At 43.4% G+C, this 22027-nt stretch overlaps 2 protein-coding genes across 2 annotated transcripts; both read left to right on the forward strand.

Moving 5' to 3' along the window:
* Positions 1–6125: 6125 nt before the first annotated feature.
* Positions 6126–8154, forward strand: GJA9 (gap junction protein alpha 9). The gene has a single exon (XM_054494162.2). It carries the CDS (start codon positions 6126–6128, stop codon positions 7668–7670), a length of 1545 nt encoding a protein of 514 aa, XP_054350137.1. The 3' UTR covers positions 7671–8154.
* On the forward strand, positions 7613–19456 carry MYCBP (MYC binding protein). The gene is made up of 6 exons (XM_054494190.2): positions 7613–8070; positions 8312–8941; positions 9142–9214; positions 14360–14408; positions 14965–15094; positions 17241–19456. The coding sequence occupies exons 2-6, from the start codon at positions 8858–8860 to the stop codon at positions 17283–17285; spliced, it is 381 nt and encodes a 126-aa protein (XP_054350165.1). The 5' UTR covers positions 7613–8070; positions 8312–8857; the 3' UTR covers positions 17286–19456.
* Positions 19457–22027: the final 2571 nt, after the last annotated feature.

Raw genomic sequence — 22027 nt, forward strand, 5'->3', positions numbered from 1 at the left:
ATTTAATCTGAGAAGTAGCTATTGTTGGCAAAAAAGCCCAGGGAAGAAATATTTATCTGTTATGCTCAACCTGCCAGATCACTAGCTCTGAAGGGACCTTTAATGACCTAAAATACAATGTAATTGTTAATAACAGAACATGGGAGAGAGAATCAGGATCTATCTATGAAATCGAACATGACCCATTTATTAAGGCAGATGACCAAGAAGTTATTATCTAGTAAGAAAGACTTTTTTGGTTCTAGAAACATGGTTTATTGCACAAAAAACAATGACATTTTATTGGGTTCCCCCAGTGGCAAAAGTTGCATACAAACAGCACACAAATACTTCCTGTCATTTTAAATTTGACATCTCTGAATTACGGAGGAATCATTCACTCAGCTTAACTTGGGGCTCATGACTTTAGTCTTCTAGACTGCAGTGTGTTATCAGGACTATTATAAGCATTCTTTATCTGTGCTGTCCAAAAAAGCAGCCATTAGGTAGATGCAGCTCTTTACATTTTTATTAAAATTATTTAAAATTAAAAATTCAATTGCTCTGATACACAAACCATAATGCAAGTGTTCAATAGCTACATTTGGCTACTGGCTGCCTTATTGGCTAGCACAGATAGAATATTTCCATTGTTGCAGAAAGTTCTATTGGATGGTGCTGTTTTAGAAGCAAGGATAAGCAGAAAGGGACATGGATTTTAGTTGATGGATGACTCACTCACTACATTGAACTGAACTGAATCTGCTCTATACCTGCAAAGGGACAAATTCAGAAAATAAATTGAAGATGGCCATGCTGTAACTTCTAAACATGGTTTGCTTCTCAGATTTACCTAAACTAAGAAAGGTTTGTGTTAATCTCTCTGTTTTAGCTTATTAAGAAAGAGTTGTTTGAAATGTTTTTATCTTTTTCTTTTGAATTCTATGGTACTGTATCTATGTATACCAGTTTTTATGTCATTTGCTATGAAAGCTTTAATTTGTAGCTAAATACTACTGCTCCTTCTTTCAGGAAATACTATGTGTTGTCCTTTACGAAAAAAACCTTTCTTTCTTTTTATGATTATAAAAGTAAAATGCTTACAGTAAAAAATTAAAATACATGTAATTACAATATATTAAGTATATAATTTGTAATCCCAACATCCAGAGCTAATCACAGTTAATATTTTCATGAATATCCTTCTAGACTTTTTTGTATACATCTGTAAATGTAACTAAACTTATAATAATGGGGCCATATTATTCTATTTTATAACATCAATTTCACTGAAATGAAATATCAAATGCCTTTTTATGTATGTTTATCATTTCTACTGGTTGCATAGTATCACACCGTGGATGTAGTCCATTATTTAACCAGTTTTTCTTGTACTGATAATTATTTTATGTTTTTAGCTTATGACTATTATAAACAACATGAATTACATCTTTGCTTACATTATTATTATTTATGAACAATAAATGAGACTTAACTTGCTTACATTTTTTTTTTTTTTTTTTGAGACAGAGTCTTACTCTATTGCCCAGGCTGGAATGCAGTAGCCAGATCTCGGCTCACTGCAACCTTCACCTCCCAGGTTCAAGTGATTCTCCTGCCTCAGTCTCCTGAGTAGCTGGGATTACAGGCATGCGCCACCATGCCCGGCTAATTTTTGTATTTTTAGTAGAGATGGGGTTCAACCATGTTGCTCAGGCTGGTCTTGAACTCCTGACCTCGTGATCTGCCTGCCTGTGCCTCCCAAAGTGCTGGGATTACAGTTGTGAGCCACCGCGCCTGGCCAACTTGCTTATATTTTAAAGTGCTTTAGGTTGTTGGGTCAGAGTATGCTATTATTATTATTATTATTATTATTTTTTGAGACAGAGTCTTGCTCTGTCGCTCAGGCTGGAGTGCAATGGTGTGATCTCGGCTCACTGCAACCTCTGCCTCTGGGTTCAAGTGATTCTCCTGCCTCAGCCTCCCGAGTAGCTGGGACTGCAGGTGCCCGCCACCACACCCGACTAATTTTTGTATTTTTAGTAGAGCAAGGGTTTCAACCATGTTGGCCAGGCTAGTCTCAAACTCCTGACCTCAAGTGATCCGCTGGCCTCGGCCTCCTAAAGTATTGGGATTACAGGCGTGAGCCACCGTGCCTGGCCAGAGTATGCTATTATTAACATAATAAAGTCAACGGAAAGTTTCTGTATTTCAGGAATACAACTATATTTTAGAAGGTTGATGCTTTTGCAAATCGTATTAACAGAGCCGGGGGCGGTGGCTCACGCTTGTAATCCCAGCACTTTGGGAGGCTGAGGCGGGCGGATCACGAGGTCAGGAGATTGAGACCACGGTGAAACCCTGTCTCTACTAAAAATACAAAAAAATTAGCCGGGCGTGGTGGCGGGGGCCTGTAGTCCCAGCTACTCGGAGAGGGTGAGGCAGGAGAATGGCGTGAACCCGGGAGACAGAGCTTGCAGTGAGCCGAGATCGCGCCACGGCACTCCAGCCTGGGCGACAGAGCGAGACTCTGTCTCAGAAAACAAACAAACAAACAAACAAAAAAACCAGAACAAAGGCTGAAGAAAGGAACTAAAGACTCTAGAACTGGTTATTTAAAAAGCCAAAGCTATCACTATTTTACATTCCTAAATTTAAATGATTAAACTTTAGAGAAAACAGATAATCTCTTAATGTTTCTTTCCGGCAAATTTGAAGTTTGCTCATAGAGGAAAAATAATAGTTTAGTAAAAAATGTAAAGAGCTGACTCTAAAGCCACAATGATTGGGTTTGAATGCCAGCTCCAGCTGTGTGACCTCAGGTAAATTAAGGTGTGCTTCTGTTTCCTCATCTGTAAGATGGGGGAAACAACATACTTACCACATAGGATTTTAGTGATGAACACATCTTGTACCTTAGTAGTTTGTCTGATTGTGTAACAGTTCCCTTTATATAAAGGGGACAGGATATACATTTATATTTTAAATGAAAAATAATGAAAACATTCACTTTTAAAATCTTTCCTTTGGGGTATATTTCCTCTGAGATAACCTGGGATACCAACCTTAATATGCAATCTGCTGGCAAATAATCCAAGCAGCTAAATTATAACTTACCCCACTGCTTCCTTCAAGAGAGCAGCTATATGTCTTAAATAGGTCAAATACTGCTACAGTGAAAGTTTCCATAATACTACCACCATACCAGTGAACAATCTATTTCAAGTTATTACAGCGGCTCACACCTGTAATCCCAGCACTTTGGGAGGCTGAGGCAGGTGGATCACCTGAGGTTGGGAGTTCGAAACCAGCCTGACCAATATGGAGGAACTCCATCTCTACTAAAAATACAAAATTAGCTGGGCGTGGTGGCGCATGTCTGTAATCCTAGCTACTCTGGAGCCTGGGGCAGGAGAATCACTTGAACCTGGGAGGTGGAGGTTGCCGTGAGCCGAGATTGTGCCATTGCACTCCAGCCTGGGCAACAAGAGGGAAACTTCGTCTCAAAAAAAAGACTCTGGTACCATAAAATAGTTGAGAATTTTTGGAGTTCTTTTTTTTTTTTGAGACAGAGTTTCCGCTCTTGTCGCCAAGGCTGGAGTGCAATGGCGTGATCTTGGCTCACCGCAACCTCTGCCTCCCAGGTTCAAGCGATTCTCCTGCCTCAGCCTCCTGAGTAGCTGGGGTTACAGATGCCCGCCACCACACCCAGCTACTTTTTTGTATTTTTGTAGAGACAGTGTTTCACTATGTTGGCCAGGCTGGTCTCGAACTCCTGACCTCAGGTGATCCGCATCGGCCTCCCAAAGTGCTGGGATTACAGGTGTGAGCCACTGTGCCAGGCTTGAAGTTCATTTCAACATAAGAATTTACAAAATTTGGGCCGGGCACGGTGGCTCACTATGGGAGGCCGAGGCGGGTGGATCACTCAAGGTCAGAAGTTCAAGACCAGCCTGGCCAACATGGTGAAACCCCGTCTCTACTAACAATACAAAAATTAGCCAAGCATGGTGGCACTTGCCTGTAGTCTCAGCTATTTGGGAGGCTCAGGCACGAGAATCACTTGAACCTGGGAAGTGGAGGTTGCAGTGGGCTGAGATCCCGCCACTGCACTCTTGTCTGCGCAACAGAGTGAGACTCTTGTCTCCCCCCCACCCAAAAAAAAAAAAGTATACTTTTTCATAGTAAAGTATAATAAGTACTTTATACATATTCATAAATATTACTGAGATGAATTTCTGAAAATGTTCACCAATTGCCAGGAAGAAACCAGAATTTATTTCAAATTTATTTCAATTTGGATTAAAAAAACTAATCTAAATTCCTATGACAGCCAGATCTGTTTCCTCTGGTTTCACTGAATGCCGTATCTTACTGAATTATCAAATGAAGCATATTCGTTTTCCTATGTGTATAAATGAGATTTAAAAATCACTGACTTTTTGGCCAGGCACGGTGGCTCATGCCTGTAATCCTGGCACTTTGGGAGGCCGAAGCGGGTGGATCACGAGGTCAGGAGATCGAGATCATCCTGGCCAACATGGTGAAACCCCGTGTCTACTAAAATACAAAAAATTATCCAGCGGGTGCTGGCAGGCGCCTGTAATCCCAGCTACTCAGGAGGTTGAGGCAGGGGAATCGCCTGAACCCAGGAGGCAGAGGTTGCAGTGCGCCGAGATCGCGCCACTGCACTCCAGCCTGGCGACAGAGCAAGACTCTGTCCCAAAAAAAAGAAAGAAAGAAAAAAAACCCACTGACTTTTCAAGCCAGTAATGGTATGTTGGGGAAAAAGAAATTGACTTTGTTATAACTTTTACATCAAATAATCTTAATAAATAAGGTTAAGATCAAGTTACTAGTTTTAGAAACCTTTCCAAAAGTTCTGTTGAAAAACAACAACAGGCTGGGCGTGGTGGCTCATGCCTGTAATCCCGGCACTTTGGGAGGCCGAGGTGGGCACATCACCTGAGGTCAGGAGTTCGAGACCAGCCTGGCCGACATGGAGAAACATCATCTCTACTAAAAATACAAAATTATCTGGGCCTGGTGGTGCATGCCTGTAATCACAGCTACTCAGGAGGCTGAGGCAGGAGAATCGCTTGAACCCAGGAGGTGGAGGTTGCGGTGAGCTGAGATCATGCCATTGCACTCCAGCCTGGGCTACAGAGTGAGACTCCGTCTCAAAAAAAAAAAAAAAAAAAAAAAAGAATATAATTTTAGGCTATGCGCATTGGCTCATGCCTGTAATCCCAGCACTTTGGGAGGCCGAGGTGGGCAGATCATCTGAGGTCAAGGGTTCGATCTCAGCTCACTGCAACCTCTGCCGTCCAGGTTCAAGCGATTCTCTTGCCTCAGCCTCCCGAGGAGCTGGGACTACAAGCGCCCACCACCACGCCTGGCTAATTTTTGTATTTTTAGTAGAGGCGGGGTTTCACCATGTTGGCCAGGCTGGTCTGGAACTCCTGACCTCAAATGATCCACCCACCTTGGCCTCCCAAAGTGTTGGGATTACAGGTGTGAGCCACCCTGCCCAGCCTATATTCTTAACAGAGAATATATACACTCCTCCTCCAGGTATCATGTTTTTTTCATTGTATTGTGATGTCTAAATATAAGTGATTTTAAATTCCTGACATTTAAGTATATTATTGGTAACAGATTCACACTTTGGCCAGGTGTGGTGACCCACACCTGTAATTCCCACACTTTGGGAGGTGAAGTCAAGAGGATCACTTGAGTCTAGGAGTTTGAGACTAGCTGCAGCAATATAGTGAGACCCTGTCTCTATAAAAAATAAAAAAAAATCTGGGTGTAGGTGCACACACCTGCAGTCCCAGCTACTCAGGAGGCTGAGAGGGGAGATGATCACTTGCGTCTGGGAGGTTGAGGCTGCAGGGAGTTGTGGTTGCAACACTGTACTCCAGCCTGGGCAACAGAGGGAGACTCTGTCTCAACAAACAAACAAACAAAGAAAAAACCCCACAGCTATCTAGGGAAAAAGTAAAGCAACCAGCATATAGAAGTGACATATTGTTATTATTTTCACCATAGGTTTGCTTTAAGAAATAGTGCTCCCTTCAGAATGGAAGAATTTATCTGCCTCTTATTTGATGTGGATCAGAGCTAAGATGGCTGACTAAATAAACATGGGGGACTGGAATCTCCTTGGAGATACTCTGGAGGAAGTTCACATCCACTCCACCATGATTGGAAAGATCTGGCTCACCATCCTGTTCATATTTCGAATGCTTGTTCTGGGTGTAGCAGCTGAAGATGTCTGGAATGATGAGCAGTCTGGCTTCATCTGCAATACAGAACAACCAGGCTGCAGAAATGTATGCTACGACCAGGCCTTTCCTATCTCCCTCATTAGATACTGGGTTCTGCAGGTGATATTTGTGTCTTCACCATCCCTGGTCTACATGGGCCATGCATTGTACCGACTGAGAGTTCTTGAGGAAGAGAGGGAAAGGATGAAAGCTCAGTTAAGAGTAGAACTGGAGGAGGTAGAGTTTGAAATGCCTAGGGATCGGAGGAGATTGGAGCAAGAGCTTTGTCAGCTGGAGAAAAGGAAACTAAATAAAGCTCCACTCAGAGGAACCTTGCTTTGCACTTATGTGATACACATTTTCACTCGCTCTGTGGTTGAAGTTGGATTCATGATTGGACAGTACCTTTTATATGGATTTCACTTAGAGCCGCTATTTAAGTGCCATGGCCACCCGTGTCCAAATATAATCGACTGTTTTGTCTCAAGACCAACAGAAAAGACAATATTCCTATTATTTATGCAATCTATAGCCACTATTTCACTTTTCTTAAACATTCTTGAAATTTTTCACCTAGGTTTTAAAAAGATGAAAAGAGGGCTTTGGGGAAAATACAAGTTGAAGAAGGAACATAATGAATTCCATGCAAACAAGGCAAAACAAAATGTAGCCAAATACCACAGCACATCTGCAAATTCACTGAAGCGACTCCCTTCTGCCCCTGATTATAATCTGTTAGTGGAAAAGCAAACACACACTGCAGTGTACCCTAGTTTAAATTCATTTTCTGTATTCCAGCCAAATCCTGACAATCATAGTGTAAATGATGAGAAATGCATTTTGGATGAACAGGAAACTGTACTTTCTAATGAGATTTCCACACTTAGTACTAGTTGTAGTCATTTTCAACACATCAGTTCAAATAATAACAAAGACACTCATAAAATATTTGGAAAAGAAGTTAATGGTAACCAGTTAATGGTAAAAAGAGAAACTGAAGGCAAAGACAGCAAAAGGAACTACTACTCTAGAGGTCACCGTTCTATTCCAGGTGTTGCTATAGATGGAGAGAACAACATGTTTTCACCCCAAACAGTTTTCTCCTTGCCAGCTAACTGCGATTGGAAACCGCGGTGGCTTAGAGCTACATGGGGTTCCTCTACAGAACATGAAAACCGGGGGTCACCTCCTAAAGGTAACCTCAAGGGCCAGTTCAGAAAGGGCACAGTCAGAACCCTTCCTCCTTCACAAGGACAGTCTCAATCACTTGACATTCCAAACACTGCTGATTCTTTGGGAGGGCTGTCGTTTGAGCCAGGGTTGGTCAGAACCTGTAATAATCCTGTTTGTCCTCCAAATCACGTAGTGTCCCTAACGAACAATCTCATTGGTAGGCGGGTTCCCACAGATCTTCAGATCTAAACAGCAGTTGGCTTTTAGACATTATATATATTATCAGAAAAGTAGCCTAGTGGTCGTGGGGCACAGAAAAAATAGATATGGGCAGCTCTAAAGACCAGCTGTTAAGACAGACAACTGCAAACTCATTTAAGCAAGAGAAAAACAGCTCTAATTCGAGATTTTGAAGGAACACTTCTAAATTCAAAGACATAGCGTTGTCAAGTCAGGATTTTTTTTTTTAATGATATCCTTTCGAATGTGTGTAACTGATTTTGGGAAAATCACATGTTCAGAATTGAAGCTAAATGGTTTGATCAGGTTTTCTCTTTGAAGAGACCACAGCCTTAGGAAATGGTTCTTGATCTATATAATTCCACCTTGGACACTGGGTTAATTCTGTTTGCCCCTGGAACACAATCATGTAAGTTTCCTTCTAGACTGCATCCTGATGTGTCTTGAGTATAATCACATGTTGCTACCTAGTAAATAAAATCTTAAAAAGATCCGTGGCTTTCCTTCACCAGTTCATAGCATCCTGATTCATTGCCCGGATTGGACTCGGCTCTACTCACTGGACATCTAACCACTCCACTTAATTAACAGTACCCACCCTACAGGGGTGTTGTAAGGATTAAAATTTAAAATACCCGTGTTTTCTACAGTGCCTAGCACACAGTAAGCGCTCAAAAGCTACTGCAAGCTCGTTACTGCTCATCCTCCAGAGGCCCACAACAAGTCAGCCACGACTCAAGGAGACGCCAAAGATAAAAGCTGGAGCCAAAATATATGATTCTAAACACCCTCCTCAGCTACTGCAAAGCACTGTGAGCACTTTCTCAGGACGAGCCAAGAAGCCCAGCACCTATCGGTCACCACAGTTTCCGAGGTCCCAGATGAGAAAGATGCGCTCGCTACCACCGTGCGGCGATCCTTCCTCTCGCAATAGTCTCAGTGCTCCCGGGTCCTGCCTCCGGACGCCAGGACAGAGCTACCAAAATCTCACCTACTCCGAAGAAACCTAATTAATACGGGGGCCGGAAGAGGAAGAGGTGCGGCTCCGACAGCCAGAGGGGCGGGCATACGCAGCCTCTCTCGGCTCAGCCTGCTACGGGGGATGCAGAGCGTCCTGGTCGCCATGAAAACAGGCCACACCCCGGCGATCCCGGCCCGTGGTTTGCAAGTGCGCAGGCGCGCGCCCCCTTCCGCGCATGAGCAGTGCTGCTCCCAACCCGCCAGTCGCTGTCTCCGGCGCCAGCTACGCCGCTGCCGCTGTCACTATGGCCCATTACAAAGTGAGGGGGGCGCGGCGTGGCTGGGGGCATGCGGGCGGTAGCAAGCCGCTGGTCGGCTCTGGGTGGGCGTGGGGTCGCGCGCGCAGATTTGGGCGGGAGGGCCCCGAGGTAGCGAGGCGGAGGCGGGGTTGCCGGACTCCCAGCGCCTTCTTCCTGCTCGGCTCCCGGGCTCTGGCCACTGACCCCCGGTGTCTCTTCAGGCCGCCGACTCGAAGCGTGAGCAGTTCCGGAGGTACTTGGAGAAGTCGGGGGTGCTGGACACGCTGACCAAGGGTGAGCCTGGGCTAGGAGAGGGTACCTCGTGCCCTCGTCGTGCTCCCCGGCGCTGCCCCGTTCCCCAGCGGGCCGTAGCGTGGGGGAAGGAGGGGAAACAGATGGGGCCCGTCCGGGGTCCAGCGAGGTGGGCCTCGGGGTTCGGCAGGGACCTGGCTGCTGGACGCCGCCCGGGTGGGGTAGCCTAGCTCCGCTACCCTTCTCCGCACCGGGAGTGAAACTCTTGCAGCTGTTGCAAAGTCTCTTCAACTTCCGTTGCTTTGCCTCGAGCAGCCGCAGTGGACATGTTTGCCAAGGACCTTCAGATCCCAATTCCTCCCACCTTACGGTTTTTGTGGAGTCCTCAGAATCTTGTTAAGAAAGTTTCCCTCCAACAAAGAGCAACTGGAAAAATGACCGAATTTCAAAGTAGGCTATGAAGTAGCTGAGTGAGCCTAATCCTCAAAGTAGGAGATTCATAGCGAATTTTGCTGTGGCTTTTCAGCCCCCATTCCTTAGTCTGTCTGTGTCAATTCTTATTTTGTGTATATTTCATAGTTAAAGTAGAATTACAGCTTAAAGAGCTCGAGGGCATATCAAGGTGGTTACATTGTTTTCACTTTTTAAAATGAAAGCTTACTGTTAACGCTGTATCTCTTCATTCGTGGCTTCAACATCTAAGTTAAGTAGATGAGTAAAGTGTTGGAAACAGGAGGATTCCAAGGGGTAGGGTACAGTTTACTTTATTGGCTTAGCACTAATTTGAATGCCTGCTATGTGTCACTCAACTCACTGGGATGTTCAAGGGTGTAGAATGGAATTGTTGGCAGGGATGAGGACTTGGGTCATATGAAACTAGGAAGTTTGGGAAGTGGGAAATAAATTGGTAACTGCTCTTTGGACAGAAGCAAAGTTTAGAGGAAAATTCTAGGAGCATAACTCCTGGGTCTTAGAAGAAAGCAGGCTAGTAATTTTGAATTGCTACCTATTTGGGGTTCAGATAATAGTTTACCTCTTTGCAAATAAACTTCAAGTATTAAGGGACTACTCTGTGAAAGTACTGTGCTATGTTGTCTCTGAAAGTGTCACAGATGCTTTGAATGTCATTCCGTCTAAAAACTCCATACGTTCATTTCTTTCATTTAATAATTTTACTCAGGTGTCTGTTCTGCACACTGGAGATAAGCAGGGGAGGATAAAAGTCTCGGCTCTCATAAGCTTATATCCTAGTTGAGGGAGAGAAATAAATAAATATGTAGTGTCAGCTAGTGGTAAGTGTTACAGATAAAAATACAGCAAAGTTAGGGATAAAGAGTAACAGGTGAGGCCAGGCACGTGGCTCATGCCTGTAATCTCAGCACTTTGGGAGGCTGAGGTGGGTGGACTGCTAGAGGCCAGGAGCTCACGACCAGCCTGGGCAACATGGCAAAACTCCCATCTCTTAAAAAAAAAAAAAAAAAATTGCTGGGCATGGTGTGTGCCTGTAATCTAGCTACTGTGGAGGCTGAGGTGAGAGAATCACCTGAGCCCAGGAGGTCAAGGCTGCAGTGAGTTGTGATTGTGCCACTGGGCAACAGTGACACTCTGTCTCCAAAAAAAAAAAAAAAAAAAATGACAGGTAGGATGTGTGTGTCATTTTATATAGGGTGGTGGGGGGGAAGGCCTTTCTTAAGTAACTTTTGACCAGAAACCTGAAAGAAACAGAGTTTCAGGAAGTATAAGGAGGCCAGAGTGGTTGGATGGAGCAAGTGAAAGACTGAATGGTAAAAGGCAGAAAAATGACAGTTGTAGGAGGTAACTGACTACACAGAAGATGTTGCCCAGGCTGGAGTGCAGTGGCATGATCTCGGCTCACTGCAACCTCCACCTCCGGGTTCAAGCGATTGTGTTGCCTCAGCCTTCCAAGTAGCTGGGATTACAGGCATGTGCCACCATGCTCAGCTAATTTTTTGTATTTTTAGTAGAGAGGAGGTTTCATCACGTGGGCCAGGCTGGTCTTGAACTCCTTACCTCAGGTGATCTGCTCACCTCAGTCCCGCAAAGTGCTGGGATTACAGGTGTGAGCCACCTGCCTCCAGTAGAATTTAACCTCTCAATCTCCTTTGATTTCCAGGCTCCTAAATAACATCAGCCAACACAGTATTGATGTGATTTATTAAAAATTTGATTTTCAGCTTCAAACATAGGTGCTTTACACAATTCTATTTGTTTTTACTTTTTTTTTTTTGAGACAGAGTCTCACTGTGTCACCCAGGAATGCCTGGCCTCAAGTAATCCTTCTGCCTTAGCTTCCCCAAGTGTTGATGTTACAGGCATGACCCACTGTGCCCAGCCTCACAAATTTAATTTACATATATATATTTTTTCGAGACAAGGTCTCTGTCGCCCAGACTGGAGTGCAGTGGTGCAGTCATGTCTCAGTGCAGTCTTAATCTCCCAGGTTCAAGCAATTCTCCCACCTCAGGCACCCGAGTAGCTGAGACTACAGGCATGCAGCACCATGCCTGGCTAATTTTTTTTTTTTTTTTTTTTTTTGAGACAGAATCTCGCTCTGTCACCCAGGCTGGAGTGCAGTGGCGCGATCTCGGCTCACTGCAAGCTCCGCCTCCTGGGTTCATGCCATTCTCTTGCCTCAACCTCCCCAGTAGCTGGGACTACAGGTGCCTGCCACCATGTCCGGCTAATTTTTTTTGCATTTTTAGTAGAGACGGGGTTTCACCATGTTAGCCAGGATGGTCTCGATCTCTTGACCTCATGATCCGCCTGCCTCAGCCTACCAAAGTGCTGGGATTATAGGCGTGAGCCACAATGCCTGGCCAATTTTTTTTTTTTTTTTGTAGAGTCGGGGTGTTGCCCAGGTTGATCTCAAACTCCTGGGCTCAAGCAATCCTCTTGCCTTGGCCTTTCAAAGTGCTGGAATTTCAGGAATGAGCCACTGTGTCTGGCCTAAATTTTTACAGCTTATTTCCAAGATGATTTGAAATAGTTTATAACATTAAAACACTATGAAAGGATGGCTAAAGATAAAGATGATAAATCATTTGGAAGCTGAAGCATTTTAGCTATTTTGAGCGCTATATCAACCTCTAAAAATCCTGGCTGCGAAGGCAAAAAGGGGAGCATGATTGGGTATAGAGTTCTTGTCTGATTACAAGGAAGTGCATGTCATCTATAGAAAAGCACAGGAAACTTAGTATTTACGGTATCTTCTGCAATTATCAACCTTGCAAGTACCACTGACAAATTAGAAGCCGAAAGAAATGGGGTGGGGGAATAAGAGGAGGAGAGGGTAGAGTATTAATATTCATGTCTTATAAAATGAGGATTTGGCTGGGTGTGGTGGCTCACACCTGTAATCCGAGAACTTTGGGAGGCTGAGGCGGGTGGATCACCTGAGGCCAGGAGTTCGAGACTAGCCTGACCAACACAGCGAAACCCTGTCTCTACTAAAAATACAAAATTAGCCGGGCATGGTGGCGCATGCCTGTAATCCCAGCTACTAGAGAGGCTGAGGCAGGAGAATCGCTTGAACCTGGGAGGCAGAGGTTGTGGTGAGCCGAGATTACGCCATTGCACTCCAGCCTGGGCAACAAGAGCAAAACTCTGTCTCAAAAAAAAAAAAAAAAAACCAAATGAATTTCTCAAAAAATAGTGCTATTAAGTGTATTTAGATGAAGAGTAACTATCAGAACTCAATGTAAATTGTTAAAAATACTTGCCCATTTGATTTTTTCATACTGTATATTATTTGGTAAGTTATTAAAACTGTAAAAGAACAAAAGGGAAGTATGTAAATTGGTTTACAACAGGACTTAACTTGGGGTCTAGATATCTATCACTGTTTTTTTTGTTTGTTTTGTTTTTTTGGTTTTGAGTCGGAGTCTTGCTCCGTCGCCCAGGCTGGAGTGCAGTGGCGCGATCTCGGCTCACTGCAAGCTCTACCTCCTGGGTTGACGCCATTCTCCTGCCTCAGCCTCCCGAGTAGCTGGGACTACAGCCGCCTGTCACCACACCCGGCTCATTTTTTGTATTTTTTAGTAGAGATGGGGTTTCACTGTGTTAGCCAGGATGGTCTCGATCTCCTGACCTTGTGATCTGCCCGCCTCGGCCTCCCAAAGTGCTGGGATTACAGGTGTGAGCCACTGCGCCCGGCCACATTTTTTGTGTGTGTGGTTACTTTTTTTGCTTTTATGAGATTTTTCAAAGGGTTCCATGCACAAAAAGGCCAACCACTGATTTAGAGTTTTTTTATCTAAGTAGTAAATTCTAGGAGGAATTTGTTCCATAGATGAAGAGCAAGGCAGTGCTCATATGAGTGATTAGATATGAAACCACTCAAGTGTATCTTATTTTAATGTTGATTTGAGCATGTTGACTACTGGTAAAGTTTTTGGTTGGTGGTTATTTAGCAAAACAAACTTAATTTTTAAGACCATTTTTGAATTCAGAGCTTCTTCCGGTAATTACCATAGTCCTGTTGATTCTTTCCTAAATTCTCGAATTTCTTTCTTCTCCCTGTTCTATCACTCCCATCACTCTACTGCAGGTTGCTGTCTTTTTAAACTGGATTACCACATCAGCCTTTTAACTGTTCTTTCTGTCTTCATCCTCGTCCCACTCCAGCTGGTCCACATAGCAGTTAAGAGTGGATCCTGTCACTCCCTTCCTTAAAACTGTTTAATTATATGCCAACCAAATTTGCATGACTCTCCTTAACGTGGCCATGACCACCTTTCCAGCTTCCTTTCCTGCCAAATTACATCTCCAGCCATACTTGAATTTTCAGTTCCTCAATACATTGTTTTCTTGCTCCTGGGCCTTCCCATTTTATCTGAAACACTCAACCCCTAGGTATCAGGTCTCTGCCTTCCTTTAGGAAGCCTTCCCTGATGTCCTAGGCTTGCTTAGGTGTTCTTCCAGTGTGTTACTGCAACCCATTATCCAGTATTCCTGCTTGATACCCTGTCTAGTTCCTTGCATATCTTTTACGCTTGACTGTAAATTTGTTGAGAACAGGGACCTTGTCTGTCTTGTTCAGCATTGTATAGTCTTTGCAATGTGCTCAGCATATAGTTGGCACCTAATATTTACTGGGTAATGGAATATAATTTCAGCCATTCAAATTTAATACGTCAATTGTTGCTTTTTCTGCTTTTTGATTTGCAGTGTTGGTAGCCTTATATGAAGAACCAGAGAAACCTAACAGTGCTTTGGAGTATCCTTTCATCTTTCAAGTCAGAAAAAGGCTTTATTTTGAAACTCTTATTTTTTTAGATAGATAATAACCTTTAAAATACTTCTGAATATTGAGAAAGTTACTTTTTTTTCTTTTTTTGAGACGGTGTCTTGTACTGTTACCTGATGGGGAATGCAGTGGCGCAATCTTGGCTCACTGCAACCTCCGCCTTCTGGCTTCAAGCGATTCTCCTGCCTCAGTCTCCCAAGTAGCTGGGATTACAGGTGCCCACCATCACGCCCAGCTAATTTTTTGTATTTTTAGTAGAGACGGGGTTTCACTATGTTCGTCAGGTTGGTCTCAAACTCCTGACCTCGTGATCTGCTCACCTCGGCCTCCCAAAGTGCTGGGATTACAGGCGTGAGCCACCGCACCTGGCCGAGAAAGTTAGTTTCACTTGAGTTTTTGGATGGTGATCTCTGGGTAGATATTGGTGGTAAAGTGGGTGACTCTGGTCAGGGATATTGATACTACTCTGTGCTATTTCATTAGTTTCATTCATGTCTAAGAAGTAAGTTCTTAACATTGATAATAGCTTTTTAAAGCATCACTTAGGAGCTGCTACTCCAGAAAATCCAGAAATAGAGTTGCTTCGCCTAGAACTGGCCGAAATAAAAGAGAAATATGAAGCTATTGTAGAAGAAAATAAAAAACTGAAAGCAAAGGTAAATTTTAAAAAATAATTCATATTAAAATAATTTTACCTATAATAATTATATGATGAAAACCTCACTGAAATGGACAGGAGGGGAGGGAGATGGGTGAATATCAATTTGAATTAATTGCAATGTAAGGCCAAAGTTATGCCCTGTCAAGAAAACCACAAGACAGGCCTGGCACGGTGGCTCACGCCTGTAGTCCCAGCACTTTGGGAGGCCGAGGTGGGCAGATCACGAGGTCAAGAGTTCGAGACCAGCCTGGTCAACATGGTGAAACCCTGTCTCTACTAAGAATACAAAAATTAGCCGGGCATGGTGGCATGTGCCTGTAATCCCAGCTGCTCGGGAGGCTGAGGCAAGAGAATCGCTTGAATCCGGGAGATGGAAGTTCCAGTGAGCCGAGATCGTGCCACTGCACTCCAGCCTGGGTGACAGAACAAGACTTCATCTCGGGGGGTAAAAAAAAAAAAACCCGCAAGACATACTGGAAATAGGACAAGCAAAGAAGCAAAGTGTGGTCAAGAAGAGGTTCTGGCTGGGTGCGGTGGCTCAAGCCTATAATCCCAGCACTTTGGGAGGCTGAGGTGAGCAGATCACCTGAGGTCAGGTGTTCGAGATCAGCCTGGCCAGCATGGAGAAACCCCGTCTCTACTGAAAATACAAAATTAGCCGGGCTTGGTGGTGCATGCCTGTAATCTCAGCTACCTGGGGGGCTGAGGCAGGAGAATTGCTTGAACCCGGGAGGTGGAAGTTGCAGTGAGCCGAGACCATGCCACTGCACTCCAGCCTGGGCAACAAGAATGAAACTCTGTCTCAAAAAAAAAGAAGAGGTTCTTAGGAACCTGTATTACTAAAAGGATGAGAATATTGATTAATGCTCTTTATAAGTAAATGGTCAGTTCTGAGGTTCTTAAGCAGTTGATTTTAAGTAGGCCAATATGGGGCGACTGCTTTGTAAATGGCACCTCTTAGAATTTGTATGGTTCATAGTCTGCAAGGCCATATGTGGTGGCCCTCTGTAAATTTGTTAGGACTTAATTTTATCTAGTGCTAAAGTTTTTTCTTTCTTTTTCTGAGACAGGGTCTCTGTTACCCAGGCTGGTGTGCAGTGGTGCAGTCATGTCTCACTGCAGCCTTGACTTCCCAGGCTCAAGTAATCCCCCCACCTCTGCCTCCTGAGTAGCTGGGACTGCAGGCATACCGTGCTTGGCTAATTTTTAAACTTTTTGTAGAAATGGGGTCCCACTATGTTGCCCTGGCTGGTCTCAAACTCATGGCTCAAACGTTCCTCCTGGCCTGGCCTCCCAAAGTGTTGGGATTATAGGCATGAGCCACCTCACCCAGCCAGTTTTTTCTTTTTTCAAAGTCCTGTGAGAATTTTCATAAACTTCAAATTAGTCAACTCTTAAGTCTTTGAGGTCTTACCACATTCTTAATCACATAATGTATTTTACATTACTCTAAGTATTTCTCATAATATATTTTATCTTCTCAACAACTTTGTGAGATAAGTGAAACAAGTACACAAGCCCCTTTATAGGTGAGGAAACGAAAGCACAGTGAAGTCTAATAAGCTTCTCAACTCCAACAGGTAGTTGGCAGAACCCTAATGTTAGCCTAGTGTTCTTGCAAGGAACCACACTTAGCCGAAAAGAAAATGCAGTTATTTTAAATTATCCAAGATTCCACAATGTGTAATGCTAGTTAACTCTTTGGAACCTTTTAACTCAAAGACATGAGTAGTTGTTTATTGGCTGGCTAAGTTAAGACATGTCACTTAATTCTTTATCTACTTTTCAGTGGGTATTTTCAGTAAACTTTTGGTGGAGAGGAAGAAAGTTCCTTATAAGCAAATGAATCTTTGGGAAGATATAGTTTATTGCATATCAAGTATTTGAACAGTGCAGTCATGAACTGGAATGAAATTTTAGTTTCAAAGCAATTTTAAAAGTTTATATGAAAAGGGCTTTCATTAGATTTGATTGTATTAAATCTGAAATCACTGAATGATTTAAAATGGATAGTTATAGAAACTGATATTAATACAATTTACTGACAGTGACTAAGTTGAATATAACAGTTACCTTGTTTTACTATTTTTTACTCAATTTAGAATAAAATTCACCTAAATTCCTCTGTCTTTGCCCCATAGCTTGCTCAGTATGAACCACCTCAGGAGGAGAAGCGTGCTGAATAGGATTCTTCTCAGTTGAAAAGACAATGAAAAATGGTTTTGTATGACTTGAATAGTTTGTATAGTATATAATCTTTTCTGAACAGATGCTATAGAACTCTTTTAATATGTTTAATTCACCTATCACACTCTGTTAAAAACACATAGAATCATCAATAAAAACTCAATATAACTTTCTTTGGGTCTTAAAGCAGGAGAATCCAAAGTAAATCCTGAACAAAACCTAAACACAGCCATCTAACTCATTACCTTAAAAGACATTCTGTTTATTAGTCTGATTAGGAATGATGGCACTGGTTGTATTTTAGCCAAGACAGTTTAGCATGGAGCTATTCCTTGGTGTAGTTCAGGATATGAACACAGGTACAGTCATTCTTTGAAGGTGACACTGTTCTGTATATTCCCTATAGGCAGCTGGAGAGATCTGTGTGACACAAGATGCTTTTGTATGGATTCCCATGAATCTTCTGCTCTTGTTTGTGTGACATGGAACAAATAACTTCTTTGCCACCACTTTGCCTTAGATAACTGTGTGTGTGTGCCAGTTTGAACTCTGACACCACATTTTCCTTCTATGCAATCATGCCTTGTCTGATAATCTTGCATTGCTTTCCTCTGAGCTTTAGTGGGTCCTAGTTGCACACTGGCCTTTCTGTGCTGTTTTTCAATTTGCCTAATAATAGCAGTTACCCTGATTGTAATTTATGTAACTTTAAACAGGATCACACTGTACCCCCTGCCTGCCTTATTTGCTTACTGAGCACAGGACAGAGGCAATATACAACTCTGGGTTCACACACAAGCTGAGATGAGAAGAGGAATGAGCCATATATTGGGGAAAATCATAGTTTGTAGGTATAACTATATAGTGCTTTTCTCCCTCAAAGTATTTTTCTAGCCTTGAATTCATTTTATCTTCATTATCCCTGTGAAGTAGGTGGGACAAGTATGAGGGGAAGAGGGGTGCTGAATTTTTAGGCCAAAGACTGATATTAATACAAATCACTCACTAACTGTAGAGCCTTGGGCATATCAGTGAACTACTCTGAGATTTACTGTCTTCATCTGTTTAATGAGTAGAATGTCCGTGATGCCTACCTCACAGGGTTGTTGTGAGGGTCAAATGAGAATGTATGTGAAAGATTTGTAAATGGTAAAGCACTATATTCTTGTTTGTTAGTCCTTTTTCCTTTCTTTGGGTAGACCTACAGTCAGATGTTTTGTTTTATGGATCACTTATTTTCCTTACTGGTAGACTGTCATTTTATAGACATATTCCTGTTTCATATATTCTCTCCCTGTTGTTAGAGAACCTATCTTTGTTTTTGGTCAAAACACACATAGAAAACAAAATGATCCAATGAAAACTGGTTTAACTAGCAAAAGCCTTGGCACTTGTTGGAGACTATGACCAAGCCAATTAAAAGGGCATTTAAATCAGCCCTGTTAGTAGGAATGTGGCTATGGCTGGTGCCCCTTCTAGTCACAAGTTTGTTTTTGGAGGGGGGCCAGAAGATCATTCGCTGGAATAGATTTCTCTTTCACCAATTTGAGTGCCTCCTACATGGGCAGCAGTGGACTAAGTGCTGGGTATGATAAAGAGGAATGACTTAATTATGACACTGTATATAATCAAATACAGTGTGGGTTAGGACCTGTGACAGACCATTATAATAAAGCATGGCCCCATGAGGGTTTTCAAAGAGAGAGAGACTTGGCTTCTTTAGTTGGTATGATAGTTTCTTGGTAGATACAGGTTGAAATTTTTTTGTGGCAGCCAATCCTCATGGGCTTTTTACTCATTGGATTAGTGTTAATATTTATGTCAGTAAGCCAGGTGACTGTGACTGTCTTTGGTACCATCCTTTTTGAACAGAAAGGCAACATGTGGGTTGGATAATCACACTTTTAGGTGAAACTGACTTGCTTAAACTGTAACAGTCACTGCTATTTAAGAATTCAGGATAAGCTTAGCCTCTAGAGGTCCTCTTCAACATTTCTGTCAAGGATTTGGATGAATACAACAAGATGCTCCATGGAAGAGAAAATGGATCCCACCAGTTAAGCTCCTATTATGCTTCAGCTGCTTTGTCTATAAAATACCGACTTCACATCTTGCCTACCTCACAAGGTTGTTGTAAGAATCAAATTAAATATAATGGATGTAAAAGTGCCTTGCAAACTGTAAAGGATTACATACAGACCAGATGGTAGTAGTGCCAAATCTGTAAGTGATACAAATTGGAAAGTCTGGTTGGAAGACTATATTGAAACAAGCTTTAAAATGATTAACCACGTGGAATACCCAAACTGCTGGGCCTAAACCAAAAAGTTGAAGTATCAAGTCTTACATTTAGGTTAAAAAATGCAGTTATACACATTTAGGCACTAGGGTTGCTGACAAAGTATTAGTTACAGTGATTATCAATGTGAACCACCCTATGGATGCTTAAAAAAAAATTAAATTCTGGAAAGCAGGAATAGAAATATTGTCTAGGTGTTAAATGGTCATTCTGAAAGTTGTACTGTTTAGTATTGCTTTGTAGGAGTCAGATGTTTGATGGGTATTGACAAGCTTGAATGCATATAAAGAGTGACCGATAGAGGATTTGAATATATAAGGCTGGGCTCTCCAATTTGGTACACACTAGCTGCAAGTGGCAGTTAAAAATTTAAGTTTCTGGTGGGGCGCTGTGGCTCACACCTGTGATCTCAGCATTTTGGGAGGCCATGGCGGGTGGATCTTGAGGTCAAGAGATAGAGACCATCCTGGCCAACATGGTGAAACCCCGTCTCTGCTAAAAATACAAAAATTAGCCGGGCGTGGTGGTGGGCACCTGTAGTCCCAGCTACTTAGGAGGCTGACGCAGGAGAATCGCTTGAACCCGGGAGGCGGAGATCGCGGTGAGCATAGATAGCGCCACTGTACTCCAGCCTGGCGACAGAGCGAGACTCCGTCTCAAAAAAAAAAAAAAAAAATTCCTCAGTTACACTAGCAACAATTCAAGTGCTTATTCCTCATAGGACTAGCGTCTACATGTTTGACAACGCAGATAAAGAACGTGTCTATCATGTATATCAGTTGTATTGAACAGCACCATAGAATGGTTGAAACAGGATGTTCAGCAAGGAACAGAAGACTTAGTGGGTAATGAATACTGCAATCTGGTATTTGAAGGGCTGTCATGAAAAAGATTAAGACTATTCCTATTTTATTCTATTATAGGCTTCAGGGAGTGTGGTTTGGCTTTAAGACTTTTTTTTTTTTTTGAGACGTAGTCTCGCTCTGTCGCCCAGGCTGGAGTGCGGTGGCGCGATCTCGGCTCACTGCAAGCTCCGCCTCCTGGGTTCAAGCCATTCTCCTGCCTCAGCCTCCTGAGTAGCTGGGACTACAGGCGCCCGCCACCACGCCCGGCTAATTTTTTGTATTTTTTTTTAGTAGAGATGGGGTTTCACCATGTTAGCCAGGATGGTCTCAATCTCCTGACCTTGTGATCCGCCCGCCTCGGCCTCCCAAAGTGCTGGGATTACAGGCGTGAACCACCGCGCCCGGCCAGCTTTAAGAATTTTTAAACAAAGGTTTACCACAGTGGAGTTGGCTGCCTTTCGAGATGGTGAGCTCTTTTCCCTTCGAACTATTTAAGTGCATTCTGCATGTCTATTAGACACTATAGAGTTGGTTCGTTTTAGGTGAGAGGTTGGGCTAGATGACCTCTAAGGGTGTATCCTCCCTCTATCTTCTGGGTTCAGACAAAACCAAAGTCCCAGACCTGCCCGCATGTGCGAATTTTTCCTTCATAATCAAGAAGTCAGTCTCCTTGGAGGGCTGGGAGCACCCCCACTCCTGTACTTTAAAAAGTGTATAGGGCTGTGCTTTAAGAGGATCCTCTTGTCAAACTTCCAGTTCTAGAGCCTGATTGTCAAAGATAAAAATTCCTCTAGATTTCTCAGACATATTTGGTGACAAGCATTTGCTTTTGTTTGCTTTCATTATTCAATACTTTGGTCTCTAATCTGAACGAGGTCATAGAAGAGGCAGTGTTCTATGGGGGATGGAATTCCTGGAGTAGACTTTGACAAGGCGGGAAGGAGGGCAAATTGAGTCCCGTTGGGTTTGAAGTGGCAGCAGTATTCACTATCGGCGACTTACTGAAGAAAGAAGGTAAGATGTTCTAGCTTGGCTGCATCTGCTTTCCCATCAGGGTCCAGCTACCTGCTAGAACAAACTATCACGGTGACCCATGACTCTGCCTTGGTTGAGGTTTGCCCTCAGTGTGGCTGGCTCCCCCATACCTTTGCACATCCCAATCTATCCACCCACCTAGATCTGCTCAGACGCTTTCTCATTCAACTCCCGAGCATTATTTATCCGTGACCTTCCCACATAATATTTCGTAGCGAGGTTACTTACGCAGAGGTCCGATCTCTCTGTTCATCTTCAAGCAACCTGAGGGCAGGCAGGGTCTGAGTGGGATCCAGTTCTGTGCCCCTGGGTAGGCACCCAGGACACTGCAGGCAACAATAAATATCGGTTGGGCAAGTACAGTTGCAGGATGAGGACAATCAATTCTTCCTCAAATGCCGGGAGAGCATCTCCATAGCGGTGCTCTGGGAGCCCGGAAGAAGTCAGGGGAGCGATGCAGCCAGCGGTGCTTGCGGGCCGGGGCGGAGGGCTAAGAAGGGCCCGAGTCCGGGCAAGAGGCGCGGCCGGGCAGCCCTCCTCGTGACTCCTCCTCCCCCCTCCG

This window comes from Pongo pygmaeus, chromosome 1, assembly GCF_028885625.2.
Source record: "Pongo pygmaeus isolate AG05252 chromosome 1, NHGRI_mPonPyg2-v2.0_pri, whole genome shotgun sequence".
In the NCBI taxonomy this organism is placed as follows: domain Eukaryota; kingdom Metazoa; phylum Chordata; class Mammalia; order Primates; family Hominidae; genus Pongo; species Pongo pygmaeus.